Genomic DNA, 21,076 nt, shown 5'->3' on the forward strand with positions numbered 1-21,076 from the left:
CAGTGGGGACTAGACAGTCCCTTAGAGAAAAGATGGACTCCAGAATCTCCCAGGTCATTGTGACTCAGGTCCAGCTCTATCAGGGAGTTTGGTGACTGTAGAACAGCAGCCACAATTCCACAGGACTTCTCTGAGAGTTTGCATTCAGCAAGACTGCATAACAACATAAGAAAGGATAAAATATTGCCCAATCACACAAACACACTCACCCACCCACAACCCCCTGATACCTGCACAAGACTAGTGCACATGTGCAAAATTGCAAATCACTCAGTCATGCACCTACACACCTGAGCGGTTTGTAATGTTATAAGAGGACAGAATTGAACTGTATACATATAAGCAATTTCTTAACGTAAGAGGCTCTTTGTGGCACACTACCAACCACAATCCTGTAGTGAAGATTTCTCAATTCTTCAAATGAAAAAGTGTCCACCAGGCATGTTTGCAAAAGCTCATTCAAATAAAACGGTGTCATAAAAAAGTGAAGGGCATGTTCACACAAGACTATTTCACCTCTAGGCATCTTTAAAGGTTTTATACCGTCAGCCTAGATTGGTAGTAGACTAGTCTGGGTGAACCGGTCAGGACAGGTCAGTCTGAAAAAGATCCCATTGACGCCTGTTTCCAACTGACTTTCAGAGACGTAATCAGCAATGAAATCAAACATACAATCTACCACATCCATTTCAGAAGTGCAGCAAGCACATCTTGTTGGTAATTTTAGTTTTATGGTAGCTATTTACTCAATTGTAAAGAAATAAAACAGTCCTAGATTTTTGGTGATTCAGGAACTAGAAGTCAATGGGCTCCTTTCCAGACTGAAAAATTCAAAATTCAAAATTGCTAACAGGTTAGTCTGGGTTCACCCCAGGTGGCAGTAGACTAGTGACTTCAACATTATATTTAGTCACTATAATTAGCACTGTCTCTCCATCAGAAACTCACCGTGCCTTTCTGCAGCAACTCACAGCTGGGATCAGTCTCCTGCGTCCCTCATCTGATGTGTTGTATTTCTTCAGCTCAATCTCATCCAGCACATCCTCAGACATCAGAAGCATGTGGGCCAGTGCTGAACAGTGGGCAGGAGATAACTTCTGTTTGATGTTCTTTGGTGATGACAAGAGTGTCTGAATTTCTTTGTGCATGGAATCATCATTCATTTCAAATAAGCAGTGGAAAAGATTGATGCATCGTTCAGGGGAGAGACCTTCTCTGTTGAGCTTCTTCATGTACTGACATGTTTCCCTAATACTGTGAGAACTGTTGTGTGTGTTGCTCAGTAGACCTGGCAGAAGTTTGTGATTTCTCTCCACAGAAATACCCATCAGGAAGCGAAGGAAGAGATCCAGGTGTCCGTTCTGGCTCTCCAAAGCCTTATCAACTGCCCTCTTAAGTAAAACATGTAAGTTGTCTTGTGTTTGTCCTCCAAATGCTGATACAACGTTAGATAAAAATGATGGATTGAGTTCATCTCTTTCCTGTTCACTGAGGAAGCATTTTAATGCCTCAAGTTTCTTAGCCAAATACGAGTGAAACACAAACACAGCTGCCAGAAACTCCTGGACACTCAGATGCACAAAGCAGTAGACCTTCTTCTTTTGAGATTCTAGATTTTCTGTCTTGAAGATCTCAGTGCACATGCCAGAGTACACTGAAGCTTCACTGACATCAATGCCACACTCTTTCAGGTCTTTCTCATAAAAAATGAGATTGCCATTCTCTAGATTCTTGAAAGCCAGTTCTGCCAGCTTCAGTAAAATTTTCCTCTGAGATTTGAGGAGTTTCTTTGTATCTGTTTCAGATCCACTCTGATACTTCTGATCCTTTCTTGTGGTTTGGATGAGCAAGAAGTGTATGAACATCTCAGTCAGCGTTTTGGGAATGTCTTCAATGTTCTTTTCCAGCATCTGCTGAAGTACAGTAGCTGCAATCCAACAAAAGACTGGAATGTGGCACATAATATGGAGACTCCTGGATGCCTTAATGTGTGAGATGATACTGTTGGCATGACTCTCATCACTGATTCTCTTCTTGAAGTACTCTTCTTTCTGTGGGTCATTGAATCCTCGTACTTCTGTTATCAGGTTGATATACTGAGCAGGAATCTGACTGGCTGCTGCTGGTCGTGAGGTTATCCAGATGAGTGCAGAGGGAAGCAGAGTTCCCTGAATGAGGCTCGTCATCAGAACATTCACTGATGATGTTTGTTTCACATCAGACAACTTACTCTTTTCCTTCAGGTGCAGAGTCAACCGACTCTCATCCAAACCATCAAAGATGAACATAACCTGACAGTCTTTGTATTCTTCACCATCATTCAGCTCCTTCAACTCAGGGTGGAAGTCAAGCAGGAACCTGTGGAGACTGTACCTATGATCCCTGACTAAATTAAGCTCACGGAAAGAAAGGGGAAACATAAAATCTACATCATGATTGGCTACCCCATCTGTCCAATCAAGAATGAACTTCTGAACTGAGACAGTTTTTCCAATACCAGCAACACCTTTGGTCATCACAGTTCTGATGTGCTTCTCCTGTCCAGGTAAGGGCTTGAAGATGTCGTTGCAGTTGATGGGTATGTCTTCTGTGGATTGAGATCTGGACGCTGACTCTACCTGCCAAACCTCATGTTCCTTATTCACCCCTTCACTCTCTCCTCCTGTGATGTAGAGCTCTGTGTAGATCTTATTGAGGAGTATCTCAGCTCCTGGTTTGATGATGCCTTCAGAGATGTTCTCAAACCTCCTCTTCAAACTGGCTTTGTGATTCTTTATAACTCTCCTCAGGTCCTCATCTGTTTACAAATTACAAAACAAGTAATTTAAAAGTCATCATAAAAGTCAGTAATAAAAAATAATCCATTAATTCTCACAAACTCACTACAAATAGGCCTACATCCACAAGCACTATTAATGTGCTAATGAATAATAATAAAGAAATATGATATAATAGTGATATTTGTTATTGTTCACAGGGCTTAAAATGTTCAGTCCCTCACAAGCAGAATAACACAGGGAGGGAGGGAGAAAGAAGCGGTTCTGTATGCGTGCGTGTGTGTATGTGTGTGTGTGTGTGTGTGTGTGTGTGTGTGTGTGTGTGTGTGTGTGTGTGTGTGTGTGTGTGTGTGTGTGTGTGTGTGTGTGTGTGTCTGCCTGGGATTCAGTTTGATTCAAGTTCCGCATTCACTTGACCAAATTAAGCGCCATACCCACAATCCCACACTGAAATGTAGGCCCTGAGATCAGTTTGATACCATTACTTTACTTTTCAGAAAACCTGATCAAATCCAAAATGTACACTCACCTAGTTCCCTCTTTCTGGCTGGTGTATGTCCAGTGTGCAGGTGTCTCCTTGGTCCTAGATCCTGGGTCAGTTCAGCCCTTAACCTGCAGGGACATCAGACAAACAACACTTGGACTAATGCACTAATGACTCCTCAGATAATCTACTGATTACTACTCTTTATAAACAAACGTCAAAGCAAAAGTAACATTTTGTGAAACAATTTCTTTGTTAATGTGATAACACATAATTTTACTGTAGCCAGTTCTTTATTCAGTTCACCTTGCATACGTTTTCAAAATCAAAGACTGGTTGGTGTTCCTTCTGGATTTAAATGGCATTCATAAAGTCCACGTTCCACGTTTTCATAGCAACATAAATTAAGGAGGTGGTAGATTAGTCTGGTTCTTTTTTTAAAATAAATCACGCCTCTTTCATAAGGCCGCCTTGATTTCGAATTTGCGCTGTGGGTGTGTCATAACCTGGTATGGCAGAATACGCGCAAAACACAGGTGCACAACAGGCGTAAAAAAAAAGCTTACGTGCTATTTACTCGCAAAGGGGAGAATTCCCCCCTATCTGCTCCTCAGATAATCTACTGATTACAATGTGCACTATGCACCTTTATTTCATCTGCACTTTTATCTGTTTTCAGAATAAAATAGAGATTTAAAGAATCCATTCCACAAAAGACAGAAGGACCAGACTACTACTAAATTTGAATAATAAGTTAGAATTGGAATTTCATTTAATCGCCAATCCTGATCCAGCTGTCAAGCGTCAATGACCATCCTCAATTCAGACCTTAGAACTACAACACAACCCAAACCACTAGACAATCCAACAGATGCAAAGCTATGAGCTTCTTTAATTCAGACATTAGAACTAAAACACAATGCAACCACTAGACAATCCAACAGATGCAAAGCTATGAGCTTTTGCATTCACTTTTAACCCTCTCAGCGCCACCGTCGAGTTAACTCGACAAGATGCCGTACTGGATAAAACGGCCGAGTTGGTCAAATAGGGTGTCAAATTTCATTCAAACTCCCTGCCACTAGTTGGCAGACATGTCAAACTACGTCCCTGACTCAGAATTACGTCATGCTTCTATACAACATTTTCGAGCAAGGGCACTTATAGGCTACAGGTGTAGGCAGAGTGGGGTAGTTTTTATGTTATGCTTTGCAATGAGAAGTACCATGAAACAGTTAGCAGACATGTTAGTTGTGTGGAGAACGAGAGTGGCGTCGGGGGACTGTTTTTTTATCGCGCTAGCCATATGCTCCCTCGACAGTGACAGTGTGCTTCTCCATAATCGCAAGGACGGTAAACGTGGTGGAGCCTTGTCTTGTGCAGTCGTAACGAGAATGACAATAGCCATGCGAGTTCTCTCCACTCGGCCGGCGCGCGTGGCAGATCTAATTGCTGCCGTCAGACAAAATAGGCTACAGGTGTAGGCAGTGTGGAGTGGGTTTTTATGTTATGCCTTGCAATGAGAAGTACCATGAAACACTACAAGAAGTGTCACCTGGATGAATAGGGATTCATTATCTTTACAGCAAACAGCCTGCCACAGAAATGTGCATTCCCATCATCTTGCCATTTATTATTCATTATTTACACTATTGATTTACTATTTCCCTGACCATTTAGTATGGCACAATGTGTGTTCTTTTAGTGTGTTCATGTCCTTGTGATGTGTATGTCAACTAAAAAAAAAACGAAAAAAAAAACTTCACAAAAAAACCCACAAAGTGGCAGTGTGTGGTGGGCCTTTGCGTTGTGCCCTGCAATGAGAGGTACCACACCATGAAACACTACAAGAAGTGTCACCTGGATGAATAGGGATTCATTATCTCTACGGCAAAAGGCCTGCTACATAAATTCACAGTCATCATAATTCTCATCATCTTGCTATTAGTAGCCTATGATGATTTACTATTTCCCTGACCATTCAGTATAGTAAAATGTTTGTTCGTTTTATGTTTTCATGTCCTGGTGATGTGTATGCCTGTCAGCAAAAATATCATTAATAATAATGTTAATATTTTTATAATAATATTTTTAAAAATCATGAAAATTCAAAAATCTGGATGCCCGCCACCATATGACGTCATTATGACGTCATAATATGCAAATTAGTTGGATACATTTAACCCCTACATAAACTTTGGGCCATCCTTAATATTTCTCTAATTTACAGAAATTCTCTATCTCTTATCACATTTAAGTTAAAGCCTTTTGAAATGATTATGTCAAAATTAAACGTTTTAGGAAAAAACCTCTGGCGCCTAAAGGGTCAATGTTGGGTCAGTGTCTTTCTGTGTCTGTAGAATTACATGCCTACAGACTGATAACTAAATTGCATGTGACTGACATGCCTACAGACTGATAACTACTCACTCTAGACCTGATGGAGCTGGTTCACTGCTGAAGTAGGGCATATTACCCATGGACGCATCACTCTTCATGGACACACAGCTGGGCACTGGAGATGGAGGTCTGTGGGTCTGTGGGCTGGTTACATAAGGAGACACAAGAAACTGATTAACATCAACTTATTGAGTAAATAAGCACATGATGTTCTCTAAACACATACAGATCTACATGGTGTCCATCATTTAGGAAGAGGTTAGACCTTTACTTTGACATGGATGAGAAGTTATACCTTCTTGCATTCACCTTTTATCTTATCCATCTTATTTATTGTGTGTGGGGCTGGGGGGCTGTATTTGCGTGTGTGTGTGTGTGTGTGTGTGTGTGTGTGTGTGTTGCTAATATAAGCTGGATGTCACATTAATCATCACAGACATTTTGTTTGTTAGAATAACAAAGCTCTCAGAATAAAGTTTGTCTATTTGTCTGTACAGAATCTAAGCAATAAAATGGCACATGACATTTTAATGAAAACATGGCAGTTTGCCACTTCTAGCATTTTGGTGGGAAACTGCAGCACCACACAGACACACACACACACACACCAACACACAACTCCAAAAGGTTCACAGCAGTGTAGGCAACTTGCAGTGATGGTATTATCAGTCTAATGTCCACTATTGCTATTCTCTTTCTACTGCTGCTCCCATGAACATTTGGATTCATTTGTGCAGTTTACACGTTTACTGCCAACACAGACAGGCACCAAATGATTCCAAACACAGACAATGAGGCACCAATGCACCAGAGAACAGAGAGGGTGTAGGGACAAGTATGATGTGTACTGCATCTGTGGCACCTGGGGCAGCCGTGGTGTACTGGTTAGCGCATCGGGCTTGTAACCGGAGGGTTGCCGGTTCGATCCCCGACCAGTCCACCACGGCTGAAGTGCCCTTGAGCAAGGCACCTAACCCCTCACTGCTCCCCGAGCGCCGCTGGTTGGGCAGGCAGCTCACTGCTCTGGGTTGTGTGATTCACCTCACTGTGTGTTCACTGTGTGCTGTGTGTTCACTAATTCGGTTAAATTGGGTTAAATGCAGAGAACTGAATTTCCCTCACGGGATCAAAAAAGTATATATTCTATTCTATTCTATTCTATTCGATTCACTTACCCTCCATCAGAGTGTGTTGCTTTGCTGCTTTGTTGCACACAGCTGTGTGCTGCAGACTCTGGTCTGGGTGTTTTACTGGGACCTGCAGCCTCCTCTCTCTCCTGAGAGACACTCATCCTAGCAGCAGTGGGAGAGTCTCTCTGGGAATGGACATGAGACATATGCAGCTTTACCTCTTGTGTAATGGGTCACCACATACTGTAGCTAAACATGAACCGCTATCTTTGTTTTTAGCACTCTGATAAGCTGACAAAACACAACAAATACTGTATGATACTGTGTAAGGGATCAAGGCAGTGTGTTTAAACTGATGTGTTAATGTGTAAGGCAGGGGTCGGCAATAGGCGGCCCGCGGGCCAGATGCGGCCCGCAAAGCAAAAACATCTGGCCCGTGAGATCTTTTGAACCAGAAAAAAAAAAAAAAACTTTTTAAAAATCGGACTGCCAGTCTCAAAAATGCTCTTTAATTTGAAACGTAACTTTCCAGAACAGAAGAATTTCAATCAATCTAAATGCTTAGCTATTTGTTTAATCTGAATACGAGTGAAGAAGCACCCAGCGAGGTGCAGCGTGAACGCACAACATGCAAAAACAAATGAAGTCAGTGGACAGCGCTGGTTCTCAAATTCCAAGCTAGTCCCTAAAACACATGTTGTCATTCAAACAACGGACATAGGCTTATGGTGATAATTAAAACACGACTTCTTTTAAACAGGCCTGACATCAAACAGGCAATTTACGAACATAGAACTGTGAAAAGTAGCCTAAAACACGAGTTTCAAACATAGCGTGCGTGTTATTTAGGAACGCAACTTTTAAATTAGCATGCTTAGTTTCGTGGTGCCGTCTTGTAGGTTACTCTTTGCATGCAGAGACACCCTCGTTAGTTGTTACAGATCAGGCATGTGGGCTTTGCATTAATAACATTAGGGATGATGAAGGCATAGTTCTCTGTCCATTCATCATTAAAGATCCTGTTTTCGCTGTTAACTTTTCTCTTCAGGTGTTTTGATAGTGCCATTTTTGACAGCTAACAGCAACGCGTGGAAATGTTTTTCTGGTGTTTTAAAAAAATAAAAATAAAATATAGCCGCAAGCGGCGATGGCGGGCCCGAGCACCTGCGGTGCGGAGACCTGTGACATTTCGGAATCTAACAAAGCAACATGTGTGGGTTGGTGTGCCTGTGCATGAGCAACATACATGCCCACTAAATTTGGTTCATTTTTGTGAATATATGTGTCAACCACAAAAGACAACATGCTAGGTGGCACTATAGAGTACCTAAGCGACACCCTAGGCCAGAGCTCTGTCCCTGACTAGCGGTAGCAATAACACACAAGCCTACCTAATTGTGTCAATGTATGTGTCAACCATAAAAGACAACGTGCTAGGTGGCACTATAGAGTCCCTATGCCAAACCCTAGGCCAGAGCTCTGTCCCTGACTAGCTGTAGCAATAACACACATGCCCACCAAATGTGACTAATTTTCGTGAATATATGTGTCAACCACAACAGACAACACGCTAGGTGGCGCTATAGAGTCCCTAAGCCACACCCTAGGCCTGAGCTCCTTTTCTGACTAGCGATAGCAATACGAAAGAAGTCCAATAAATTTGGTTCATTTTCATGAATGTACACGTCAACCACAACAGACAACAAACTAGGTGGCGCTTAGTCCTTAAGCCACACCCTAGGCCAGAGCTCTATCTTTCAGTAGCGACACCAATAACACGTAAAACCACCAAATTTGCTTCATTTTCGTGAATGTACACGTCAACCACAACACAATCTGCTAGGTGGCACTATAGAGTCCCTAAGCCATCATCAAGATGGGGTAGCAAAAACAATTTTGTCTGTGAAATTTCTAAAGTACGCCTTCTGCCACGAAGATAAATTGTAGGGTTTTAAATGTTCAAAAAAAGAGTAAAAGGTCCGCACACTTCCTCTCACTTAATTTACTTTATTAGTTCAAGGGTTTTAAACGTTCCTCATAAAAAGTCTTTTCGAAGTCCAAATAAAAGAAAATGTTGCTGTTATTGCTACGATAGACCGTTAAATTTACATGCACAGGTTTTGTACACCATTGTCATGGCCAAATTCAAGCACTTTTTAAGGACTTTCAAGACCAGTTTTCCAGTATTGAAATTGTGTGTGTGAACAAATTCAAAGCCCTGTTGTTTGAGGTCACTGTAGGATAAAGAACCAGGAAATTTGATACAACCTTAGCCGAATACTGAACCAGCAACTATCATTAGGTTAACTGAATGGGGCATAGAAAATGAGTGTTTGCTGCTCTGTCATATCAAGTTTCCTTGTTCTTTTTCTTAATGACAGCACTCAATGAGATTGATTCACACCATATTTCAGGGGTGTGATTGGCAAAGGACAAAAAAGAGGAAAATATACCCAGCACCCTCAGGAGAAAGTTTTCAAAAATGACCCCTTAAATGATAACATCAGATGACTTTTATGAGAACTGTTTATAAACTGTGATACATATAAACATTATAACATATATTGAGGGCTGAGAACCAAAGGGGCAGTTGCGTAAGTAACATTTTGGTCAAAATTGAGTTATATCACCTGAAAGCTCTTGATGAGCTCTTTTTAGCTGACAATTATAGAAGTAAAATATTTATAAATATTAAATGATTGACAAAAACAAAAACCAAAGGTCTTTAACTGTGAACATAAGCAGTTAGATTTGTTTTGGCTCTATTGTAAAGTTGGTGAAATGTCACTTACGCCCCTGTGGTTCTCAGCCCTCGATATATATAGATATACATAGACTATATTGTAATAAGTCTACGACTAATTTATAGCAAAGTAGCCTAGGCCTACTCAAGACTAAACCAGATATGGCTGAAATATGTAGGGCAGCTATCATGATCATTTTGCCAACAATGATGTAGAACCATGGATTTTCCTAGTTCATGACATGCTTTGTTTTCACTTAAACCAACATAAAGTTATAATGTTGACTACATGTTTTAATATAGACCTACTTGATAACATATAGCCTACCCCCTTAGTCCTCTAGCTCTAGTCCTGTACAATATAATAGTGAATAGGCCTATTGATATATTGATGCTGTTTGAAGAGGTTGCTTGATGATATTTAAGTTCCAAAGAAAATCAAATTGCACCACTCCCTATCCTTCCAAAGCAATATGTCCATCACCTTTTCTCCTAAAAACAAATGTCTGGCCCTACTGTTATAAGCTACATCATTTGTTCAAGTGCACACACTAAATGGAGAGCTAGGATTAAAATTCAAACTGTGCTTTTAAATAGGCGACTTTTTTCATCCATCAGCACAATGCTACAGGCCATTTTCACTAAAAAAATCAGCTCAATATTATGTGCAAGACAAGTTTACCAAGCATGCCAATGTGTTAATCTCTTAGCACTGTCGTCATACGTTTTCTCATAGTGAGATGGCTATCCCGAAATATGTTTTGAATGACGTCTTGAATGACATGGGGCGCACGGAGATAAGCCTGGAAAAACGCGAAATGACAAGGTGATAACTAAACAATTCAGTTGACCTAGGGTAGACAGGCTTTGTGGCTAAAACTATGAAAACCAGTAGGCTAGTCTGTCACAGCTAACTTCAGGCACTGTAGCCTAGACTAGTTTACACGCGCAGAAATTAAAAGTCAATATTGCCATCACGAGATTGCTGTCATTATCGGAAAATCCGGACACGTCAAACTGGATGCGAACGCGTGGCAAAGCCAACAACAACTTCATAAATTACGTCTTTTAAATAAATAATTTGAGCCTACCGTTTCATGCCTAACGTCGACAGCAAATTTCTCAGTCCATCATAGGCAAGGTTATTAATGCATAGGCCTATAGCCTAATTTAACTAGGCTTAGTGATGGCAGATCAAATAATAAAAAAACGTTTTGAAGTCTACCCAGAGCATGTTTGCAAACGCATGCAAAGGGATAAACTATGTTCATACCATCTTCAATCGTTTCAAAAACTAGGATTAGGCAGTCTGCCTATGCTGTTTGCATGTATTAGTTGCAGGAATCAATCGTTTGAAAAATATGGTTGTTTCTAGCCTCGTATGGTTTCACTTGGATCACACACACATTGCACGACTGCTCATATGAATCGGTGGCACCAAACTAACGTATTTCCAGATAGGGGAAACGTTTAGATTATTTTGAATAGATAGATGGTTCACTCAATTTAAAGGCAATTAATCACCACAACTGAATAACATTAACCTGCCTTGCACTGCAGGGAAATGTTCTTACCTTGATTGAAAGCTAAGCAGACGGCCAGTTCTAGTTCTGTCATCTTCTCTCCTGCTTTCTAGATGTCCATGGAGAAACGTCCTCCTTCAGTTAGGCAGAGTAAGTTCGTTGTGGTTTCAAACTTACGTCCTCCACTAATAAAGGCATTAGCTAGCTTCCACTCACAAACGGTAGGCTACTCCCAAAATGTGACACATTTGAACTTCTCATTACGTTTTACATCTGTCAAAAGTTTGGATTATGTTTCAGGAGTTAAACTGACACCTAGGCTATCAATGCTCTATTTGTAAGCTAAAATAAACTAGTAAACACCATATCGCTAACGTGCATCAATTGGAGTTAGCTAGCTAGCTTAGCTAGCTAGCGAGCTAGCTTAGGCCAAGATTTAAAACCAGGTCGAATTTACTACGGCTGGCCCTAGGTGCCTGTTGTGTTTTCCGCTAGACCTTTTCAAACAAGACCAACTACAGTAGGCTATTTGACGTTCGTTATCGCACTGGGACTTGTTAATTACCGAACGTGACAAAAACCTGCCTTGCTATAACGTTAGCTCCCAAACGGCAGGCTACTCCCAAACAGTGACACATTTGAACTTAACGTTACATTTTACAACTGTCAAAAGTTTGGATTATGTTTCAGTAGGCCCAGTTAGGCTGTCACCTAGGCTATCAAGGCTCTATTTGTAAGCTGAGATAAACTAGCTAGTAAACACCATATCACTAACGTGCATCACTTGGAGTTAGCTAGATGGAGGAAACGAGCGCTTTAGCCAACTTATTGAACCGCATCAAATAGCTTGCAAAGTTGCGTTTCAACAAAACTGTTACCTTACTTTCAAGAATAACTCAGTAGACAAAAAGTCAAAATGATTGCACTGTTTCCACGATATAAATCCACGAAAACACTCAGTATAGAGCTACATTGACTGAGACTTCTATGGGGTCGCCTGGATCTGCACTGACTAACAAATCACATGGTGTAGTGGGCGGGGACAATGCTCTCGACCACAGAATGTCTTCTTCTTCTTCTTCTTCTTCTTCAGTGGTTTTTATTGGCGGCTTGCAGGCTTGGTGCATTACCGCCATCTACAGGACTGAGGTGTGATCATACTAGACTTTCAGAATAAGACTAGTATAGGGTGTTGATTAAACAAACAAACAAACAAACAAAACCAAACAAAAACAAAAATAAAAATAAAAACAAAATAAAACAAAACCAAAAAAGGCTACAGTCTTTTTGCAAGCTGTGTCCTTATCAGGAACTCTATGACTGCCTTGGTTATGGATTGGCTCCCAGGCTGGCTCAACAAGCTGCTCAGTGTGAGTGAGTTGTTGGTCACTCTTTTCAGATGTTCTCTTTCCTCACAATGCTGCCTACATGTCAGGAGCACATGCTGTACAGTCTCTGCTTCTCTACAGTGTGGGCACATTCCACTCCCATGCTTCCCTATTATATGTAGGCTACTGTTCAGTCCTGTGTGACCTATTCTAAGCCTGGTGAGCCAAGTTTCTTCCTGTCGTGACAGTGAGGTGATTTTCTTGCCTATGACCGCTTGCTGGATCCCATATAAATGCCTGCCTTTCACCCCATTATCCCATTCGTCCTGCCAAAGTTTCTGAACACCATCTTTAATTATTGTTTTAATTTCTGATTTGCTGAGTGAGACCTGAACTTCTACTTCCTCTGATTGAAGTGCTTCCTTTGCCAATGTGTCTGCTTTCTCATTGCCCTCAATACCTGTGTGTGCTGGAACCCAAGTGAACTGTAAAACAAGTTTTTGCTGAGTGATTCTAAAAATTGTCTGATGAGCTTCATCTAACAGGTCTTGTCTACCTGTAGACTTCCCAGAGTGTATGCTGACAAGGGAGGACATAGAGTCTGAACAGATAACTGATTTATATGGTTTGACTTCCTCTACCCACTGTAATGCCATTATGATGGCCATCATCTCTGCAGAGAAGATTGAGATATGGTCTGGGGTTCTTTTTTGCATTGTGACACTATGCTTGGGAATATATACAGCCACCCCTGTTTTACCAGCTGGCTCTTTGGATGCATCTGTATATATTTGTACGTAGTCGTCATACATGGCTTCTAAATACTGTTGAACGCTTTGATAAACTCCTGATTTGGTGACATTTTTGGTTTCTAGATTGACAACCGGAGAGTGGAATAACCATGGTGGGATTGTACTCAAGGTGATAGTTTTGCTGCAAGGTATAGCACTGATTCCCATGTCATCAGCCTCTTTGTTGCTGTTCCACCCAAAACTGCCCTTTACTGTACGGCCATATTCCCAGCATTCTTCTAACACCTGTTTTGTACACAGAATGTCAAATGAGTGAGAGACTTTTACAGAGTGTCATTCCCTAGGGCATCAAACAAATAACCCTAAATAACTCACTTTCTGTTAATGTGTTTAAAGTCAAAATTGCAGCATAGGTTAATATGACTATTAGTATTTGTAAACTCATCTCATAATACTTTAGGTAAAACTATGTGTCAACCACAATCATTAATATGCTATTATAAGTGACAAAATCACAACCACACCAAACAACATCAAAACTTGAATGTGACTGTCACTACAACCACACTATCTAATACTCCATTCAATTTCATCCAAATTAGTCACTGCTTTCTGCCTATAACACCAACTTATTGTTCCTTTTATAAGACACCTAAGTTCAAAAGGTGTGTGTGTGTCTGTGTGTGTGTGTGTGTGTGTGTGTGTGTGTGTGTGTGTGTGTGTGTCTGTGTCTGTGTCTGAGTCTCTATGTGGAAAGCGGGGGAGGTTAGAGAGACATCCAGCTGGGAGAGAGGGGAGGGGTGGAAAGAACTGTGGGGGGAGGGAAACAGTGAGGGAGCCAGACCGTGCGCGGCTAGTCACACAGACCTATAAAAACCTAATAAACCTAAATATCTCACTTTCTGTTAACATGGTTGCAATCAAAATGGCAGCATAGGTTGATATGATTATAATTATTCATCAACTCGCTTCAAAATATTTTAGCTAAAACTGTGTCCACCACAATCATTAATGCGCTTTTAAAAAACACAAACAACACCAAATTCAAAACTTTGTATATGACTGTCACTACAAACACACTAACTAATACTCCATCAAATTTCATCCACATTAGTCACTGTTTTCTGCCTATAACACCAACTTTTTGTTTCTTTTATAAGACACCTAGATTCAAACCTTCGCCATTTCAATATACTTTTGAAATTCAAAAATCTGGTCGCAATTCCTCTCAGGCAACCCCTCAAGATCATTTTAGTGCTTAAATGACATAATTTCGATAAACCGTCTAGGAGAAGTATTTCAAAATACATGATGTGCAAAAATCAGAAAATCTCACATAATTCAAATTCTTCTAAGATTCACTATATAGTTTGAATGTAAAACTTGTTCAGAATAATACAACACACATGTCCACCAAATTTGGTTCATTTCCGTGAATGTATGTGTCAACCACAGTAGACGGCGCGCTAGGTGGCGCTATAGAGTCCCTGAGCCACACCCTAGGCCACAGCTCTGTGTCTGAGTATCAAATGCAATTCTACATATGCCAGCTAAATTGCAAGAGTTTTAGAGCATGCCAAGTTGGTGAAAAATGTTACTGGTAAGATAATTATACTATAATAATAATAAATATAGCCGCAAGCGGCGATGCGGGCCCTCGCACCTGCGGTCCGGACCCGTGACATTCCGGAATCTAACTAAGCCACACCCTAGGCCAGAGCTCTGTCCCTGACTAGCGGTAGCAATAAGACACATGCCCACCAAATTAGGTTAATTTTTGTGAAAGTATGTGTGAGCCACAACAGACAACACGCTATATGGGGCTATAAAGTCCCTAAGCCACACCCTAGGCCAGAGCTCGGTCTCTGACTAGCGGCAGCAATAACACACAAGCCCACCAAATTTGGTTCAATTTTGTGAATGTCTATGTCAACAGCCAATGCGCTATGTGGCGCTTTCGAGTCCCTAAGCTCTGTCTCAGACTAGCGATAACAATAACACACAAGCCACCAAATTTGGTTCATTTTCATTAATGTGTGTGTCAAGCACAACAGAAAATGCCCTGGGTAGCGCTACAGAGTCCCTAAGGCACACCCTAGGCCAGAGCTCTGTCTCTGACCTCCGGTAGCGATAACACAGAAGCCCACCAAATTTGGTCCATTTTCATGAATGTATGTGTCAACCACAACAGACAATGTGCTAGGTGGCGCTATAGAGTCCCTAAGCCACACCCGAGGCTAGAGCTCTTTCCCTGACTAGCGGTAGCAATAAGCCCACCAAAATTTGGTTAATTTTCAATAATGTATAAGTCAACCACAACAGACAACACACTAGGTGGCGCTGTAGAGTCCCTACGCCACACCCTATGCCAAAGCTCTGCCTCTGACTAGCCATAGCAATAACACACAAGCCCACCAAATTTGGTTCATTTTCGTGAATGTTTGTGTCAACCACAACAGATAACGTGCTGCTAGGTGGCGCTATAGAGTCCCTACGCCACGCCCTATGCCAAAGCTCTGTCTCTGACTAGCCATAGCAATAACACACAAGTCCACCAAATTTGGTTCATTTTCGTGAATGTTTGTGTCAACCACATCAGATAACGTGCTGCTAGGTGGCGCTATAGAGTCCCAAACCTTAGGCCAGAGCTCTGTCTCTGACTAGCAGAGGCAATTCCACATGTAGCTGCCAAATTACATCCAATTCATAACCTTTTTTCTGCCTATAACACCAACTTCCTGTTTCTTAATTAAACGCCATAATTCAAACCTTCGCCATTTCAATATACTTTTGAAATTCAAAAATCTGTTCGCAATTCCTCTCGGGCAACCCCTCAAGATCATTTTAGTGCTTATATGACATGATTTCGATAAACCGTCTAGGAGAAGTGTTTCAAAATATGTGATGTGCAAAAATCATAATCATAATCATAACTCAAATTCTTCTAAGATCCACTATATAGTTTAAATGTAAAACTTGTTCAGATTCATACAACACACATGTCCACCAAATTTGGTTCATTTCCGTGAATGTATGTGTCAACCACAATAGACGGCGCGCTAGGTGGCGCTATAGAGTCCCTGAGCCACACCCGTGGCCAGAGCTCTGTCTTTGAGTAGCGTTACCAATTCCACATATATCTGCCAAATTCCATGAGTTTTAGAGCATGCCAAGTTGGTGAAAAAAGGCGAAACATGGACGTAAGAAAATTCCACGATAATAATAATAATAATCTGAGCAGAAGCAATAGGGCCTTGCACCTACGGTGCAGCCGCTGCTTCAGCGGCCGCACCTCGGTGCTCGGGCCCTAATAAATATAGCCGCAAGCGGCGATGGCGGGCCCGAGCACCTGCGGTGCGAAGACCTGTGACATTTCGGAATCTAACAAAGCAACATGTGCGTGTTGGTGGGCATGTGCATGAGCAACACACATGCCCACCAAATTTGGTCAATTTTCCTGAATGTATGTGTCAACCACAACAGACAACACGCTAGGTGGCGCTATAGAGTCCCTAAGCCACACCCTAGGCCAGAGCTCTATCTCTGACTATCGATAGCAATAACGCACAAGCCCACCAAATTTGGTTCATTTTCGTGAATGTGTGTGTCAACCACAACAGACAATGCGCTAGGTGGCACTATACAGTCCCTAAGACACCCTTGGCCAGAGCGCTGTCTCTGAATAGCTATAGCAATAACACACATGCCCACCAAATTTGGTTCATTTTCCTGAATGTATGCGTCAACCACAACAGACAATGCGCTAGGTGGCGCTATAGAGTCCTTAAGCCACACCCTAGGCCAAAGCTCTGTCTCTGACTACCGATAGCAATAACACACAAGTCCCCCAAATTTGGTTCATTTTTGTGAATGTATGTGTCAACCACAACAGACAATGCGCTAGGTGGCGCTATAGAGTCCTTAAGCCACACCCTAGGCCAGAGCTCTGTCTCTGACTAGCAAAAACAATAACACACAAGCCCACCAAATTTGGTTCATTTTCGTGAATGTTTGTGTCAACCACAACAGACAATGCGCTAGGTGGCGCTATAGAGTCCTTAAGCCACACCCTAGGCCAAAGCTCTGTCTCTGACTATCGATAGCAATAACACACAAGTCCACCAAATTTGGTTCATTTTCGTGAATGTATGTGTCAACCACAACAGACAATGCACTAGGTGGCGCTATAGAGTCCCTATGCCACACTCTAGGCCAAAGCTCTGTCTCTGACTAGCCATAGCAATAACACACAAGTCCACCAAATTTGGTTCATTTTCGTGAATGTTTGTGTCAACCACAACAGATAACATGCTGCTAGGTGGCGCTATAGAGTACCGAAGCCACACCTTAGGCCAGATCTCTGTCTCTGACTAGCGATAGCAATAACACACAAGCACACCAAATTTGGTTCATTTTCATCAATGTATGTGTCAACCACAACAGACTATGTGCTAGGTGGCGCTATAGAGTTCCTAAGCCACACCCTAGGCCAAAGCTCATTCTCTGACTAGTAGTAGCAATAACACACAAGTCCACCAAATTTGGTTCATTTTCGTGAATGTTTGTGTCAACCAAAACAGATAACATGCTGCTAGGTGGCGCTATAGAGTCCCAAAGCCACACCTTAGGCCAGAGCTCTGTCTCTGACTAGCAGAAGCAATTCCACATGTAGCTGCCAAATTACATCCAATTCCTAACCTTTTTTCTGCCTATAACACCAACTTCCTGTTTCTTAATAAAACGCCATAATTCAAACCTACGCCATTTCAATATACTTCAAAAATTCAAAAATCTGGTCGCAATTCCTCTCGGGCAACCCCTCAAGATCATTTTAGTGCTGATATGACATGATTTCGATAAACCGTCTAGGAGAAGTATTTCAAAATACGTTATGTGCAAAAATCATAATCATAATCATAACTCAAATTCCTCTAAGATTCACTATATAGTTTAAATGCAAAACTTGTTCAGAATAATACAACACACATGTCCACCAAATTTGGTTCATTTCCGTGAATGTATGTGTCAACCACAGTAGACGGCGCGCTAGGTGGCGCTATAGAGTCCCTGAGCCACACCCTAGGCCACAGCTCTGTGTCTGAGTATCAAATGCAATTCTACATATGCCAGCTAAATTGCAAGAGTTTTAGAGCATGGCAAGTTGGTGAAAAATGTTACTGGTAAGATAATTATACTATAATAATAATAAATATAGCCGCAAGCGGCGATGGCGGGCCCGAGCACCTGCGGTGCGGACGTGTGACATTTCGGGATCTAACAAAGCAACATGTGTGGGTTGGTGACCATGTGCCTGAGCAACACACATGCCCACTAAATTTGGTTATTTTTTGTGAATATATGTTTCAATCACAACAGACAACATGCTATGTGGCGCTATAGAGTCCCTAAGCCGCACCTTATGCCAGAGCTCTGTCTCTGACTAACGATAGGAATGACGCACAAGTCCACCAAATTTGGTTCATTTTCATGAATGTATGTGTCAACCTCAACAAACTATGCACTAGGTGGCGCTATAGAATCCCTAAGCTACACCCTAGACCAGAGCTCTGTCTCTGTCTAGCGATAGCAATAACACAGAAGCCCACCAAATGTGGTTCATTTTCATCAATGTATGTGTCAACCACAACAGACAATGTGCTAGGTGGCGCTATAGAGTCCCTAAGCCACACCCTAGGCCAGAGCTCTATCCCTGACTAGCGGTAGCAATAACACACATGCCCACCAAATGTGGCTCATTTTCGTGAATGTATCAACCACAACAGACAATGCGCTAGGTGGCGCTATAGAGTCCCTAAGCCACACCCTAGGCCAGAGCTCTGTTTCTGACTTGCGGCAGTAATAACACACAAGCTCACCAAATTTGATTCATTTTCGTGAATGTATATGTCAACCACAACAGGTAACACACTAGGTGGCGTTATAGAGTCCCTAAGCCACACCCTCGGCCAGAGCTCTGTCTCTGAATAGCTGTAGCAAATATGCCCACGAAATTTGGTTCATTTTCGTGAATGTACGTGTCAACCACAACAGACAATGCGCTAGGTGGCGCTATGGAGTCCCTAAGCCACACCCGAGGCCAGAGCTCTGTCTTTATCTAGCGGCAGCAATAACACTCAAGCCCACCAAATGTGGTTCATTTTTGTCAATGTTTGTGTCAGCCACAACAAACAATGCTCTAGGTGGCGCTATAGAGTCCCTAAGTCAGACCTTTGGCCAGAGCTCTGTCTCTGACTAGCAATAGGAATAACACACAAGCCCATAAAATTTGGTTAATTTTCGTGAATGTACGTGTCAACCACAACAGGCAATGCGCTAGGTGGCGCTATAGAGTCCCTAAGCCACACCCGAGGCAAGAGCTCTGTTTTTATCTAGCGGCAGCAATAACACACAAGCCCACCAAATTTGGTTCATTTTTGTGAATGTTTGTGTCAACCACAACAAACAATGCTCTAGGTGGCCCTATAGAGTCCCTAAGCCACTACTTTGGCGAGAGTTTGTCTCTGACTAGCAATAGGGATAACACACAAGCCCATCAAATCTGGTTAATTTTCGTGAATGTATGTGTCAACCACAACAGGCAATGCGCTAGGTGGCGCTATAGAGTCCCTTAGCCACACCCTAGGCCAGAGCTCTGTCTCTGACTAGAGATAGCAATAACACACAAGCCCATCAAATTTGGTTCATTTTTGTGAATGTATGTGTCAACCACAACAGACAACCCGACAGAGCGTTCTTAAGCCTTCTTTAATCATTGTCTAATATTAAGGAAAGTTTAAGATCTATTAACCAAGGTGTTGTCACACACACACATGGCAAATAAGTTGCAGGATTGTGGTGCCTTCTCTCATCCTCAAGTTGGGTTATCATCTGTTGGCCTTCTTACCACCACCAGAGAGGCATGGGGGATGGGTGAGAGAGTGTGTGGGGGGTCGGTATGCAAATGAGGGAGGGTGGGGGCATGGGGCTAAGATAGAGAGAGAGATAGAAAGAGAGAGTGGGAGGGAGGCAGAGGGGTCAAGGGGGATGCCATGTGTGTGCGTAACTCTCTGGAAAGCTTGCGCGTGTGTAATGTGTGTGCGGTTAAATGTGGTTCTGTGTGTGTGTAACAGGACCAACATGAAGGCGCGGATGAGAAAAGATCGTAACACAGAGCCATCCTCATAAGAAAACCTAAATAACTCACTTTCTGTTAATATGGTTAAAGTCAAAATTGCAGCATAGGTTAATATGATTATTATTATTCATCAACTCGCTTCAAAATATTTTAGCTAAAACTGTGTCCACCACAATCATTAATGCGCTTTTAAAAATCACAAACAACACCAAATTCAAAACTTTGTATATGACTGTCACTACAAACACACTAACTAATACTCCATCAAATTTCATCCAAATTAGTCACTGTTTTCTGCCTATAACACCAACTTTTTGTTTCTTTTATAAGACACCTAGATTCAAACCTTCGCCATTTCAATATACTTTTGAAATTCAAAAATCTGGTCGCAATTCCTCTCGGGCAACCCCTCAAGATCATTTTAGTGCTTAAATGACATAATTTCGATAAACCGTCTAGGAGAAGTATTTCAAAATACATGATGTGCAAAATTCATAATCATAACCATAACTCAAATTCTTTGAATATTTACTATAGAGTGTAAATGTAAAAATTGTTCAGATTCATACATAACACATGTCCACCAAATTTGGTTCATTTTCGTGCATGTATGTGTCAAACACAACGGAAACCGCGCTAGGTGGCGCTATAGAGTCCCTGAGCCACACCCTAGGCCAAAGCTCTGTCTCTGAGTTTCGATTGCAATTCTACAAATGGCTGCCAAATTACAAGAGTTTTAGAGCATGCCAAATTGGTGAAAAAAAAAAAACAGGTAAGACGGAAAAAGAATAATAATAATAATAA

General features: G+C 41.7%; 1 protein-coding gene across 1 annotated transcript in view; it reads right to left on the reverse strand.

Moving 5' to 3' along the window:
* The window catches only part of LOC134080630 (NACHT, LRR and PYD domains-containing protein 12-like), a 135,496-nt gene that overhangs the window by 27,309 nt on the left and 87,111 nt on the right, over positions 1-21,076 (reverse strand). Inside the window, exons 2-5 of the mRNA XM_062537165.1 lie at positions 6,837-6,976; positions 5,692-5,805; positions 3,307-3,389; positions 949-2,797 (exon numbers count right to left, since the gene is read on the reverse strand). Of these exons, the coding sequence (XP_062393149.1) occupies positions 949-2,797; positions 3,307-3,389; positions 5,692-5,805; positions 6,837-6,952 (2,162 nt within the window). The 5' untranslated portion in view covers positions 6,953-6,976. The remainder of the gene's footprint in view (positions 1-948; positions 2,798-3,306; positions 3,390-5,691; positions 5,806-6,836; positions 6,977-21,076) is intronic.

Source organism: Sardina pilchardus, chromosome 1, assembly GCF_963854185.1.
Source record: "Sardina pilchardus chromosome 1, fSarPil1.1, whole genome shotgun sequence".
In the NCBI taxonomy this organism is placed as follows: domain Eukaryota; kingdom Metazoa; phylum Chordata; class Actinopteri; order Clupeiformes; family Clupeidae; genus Sardina; species Sardina pilchardus.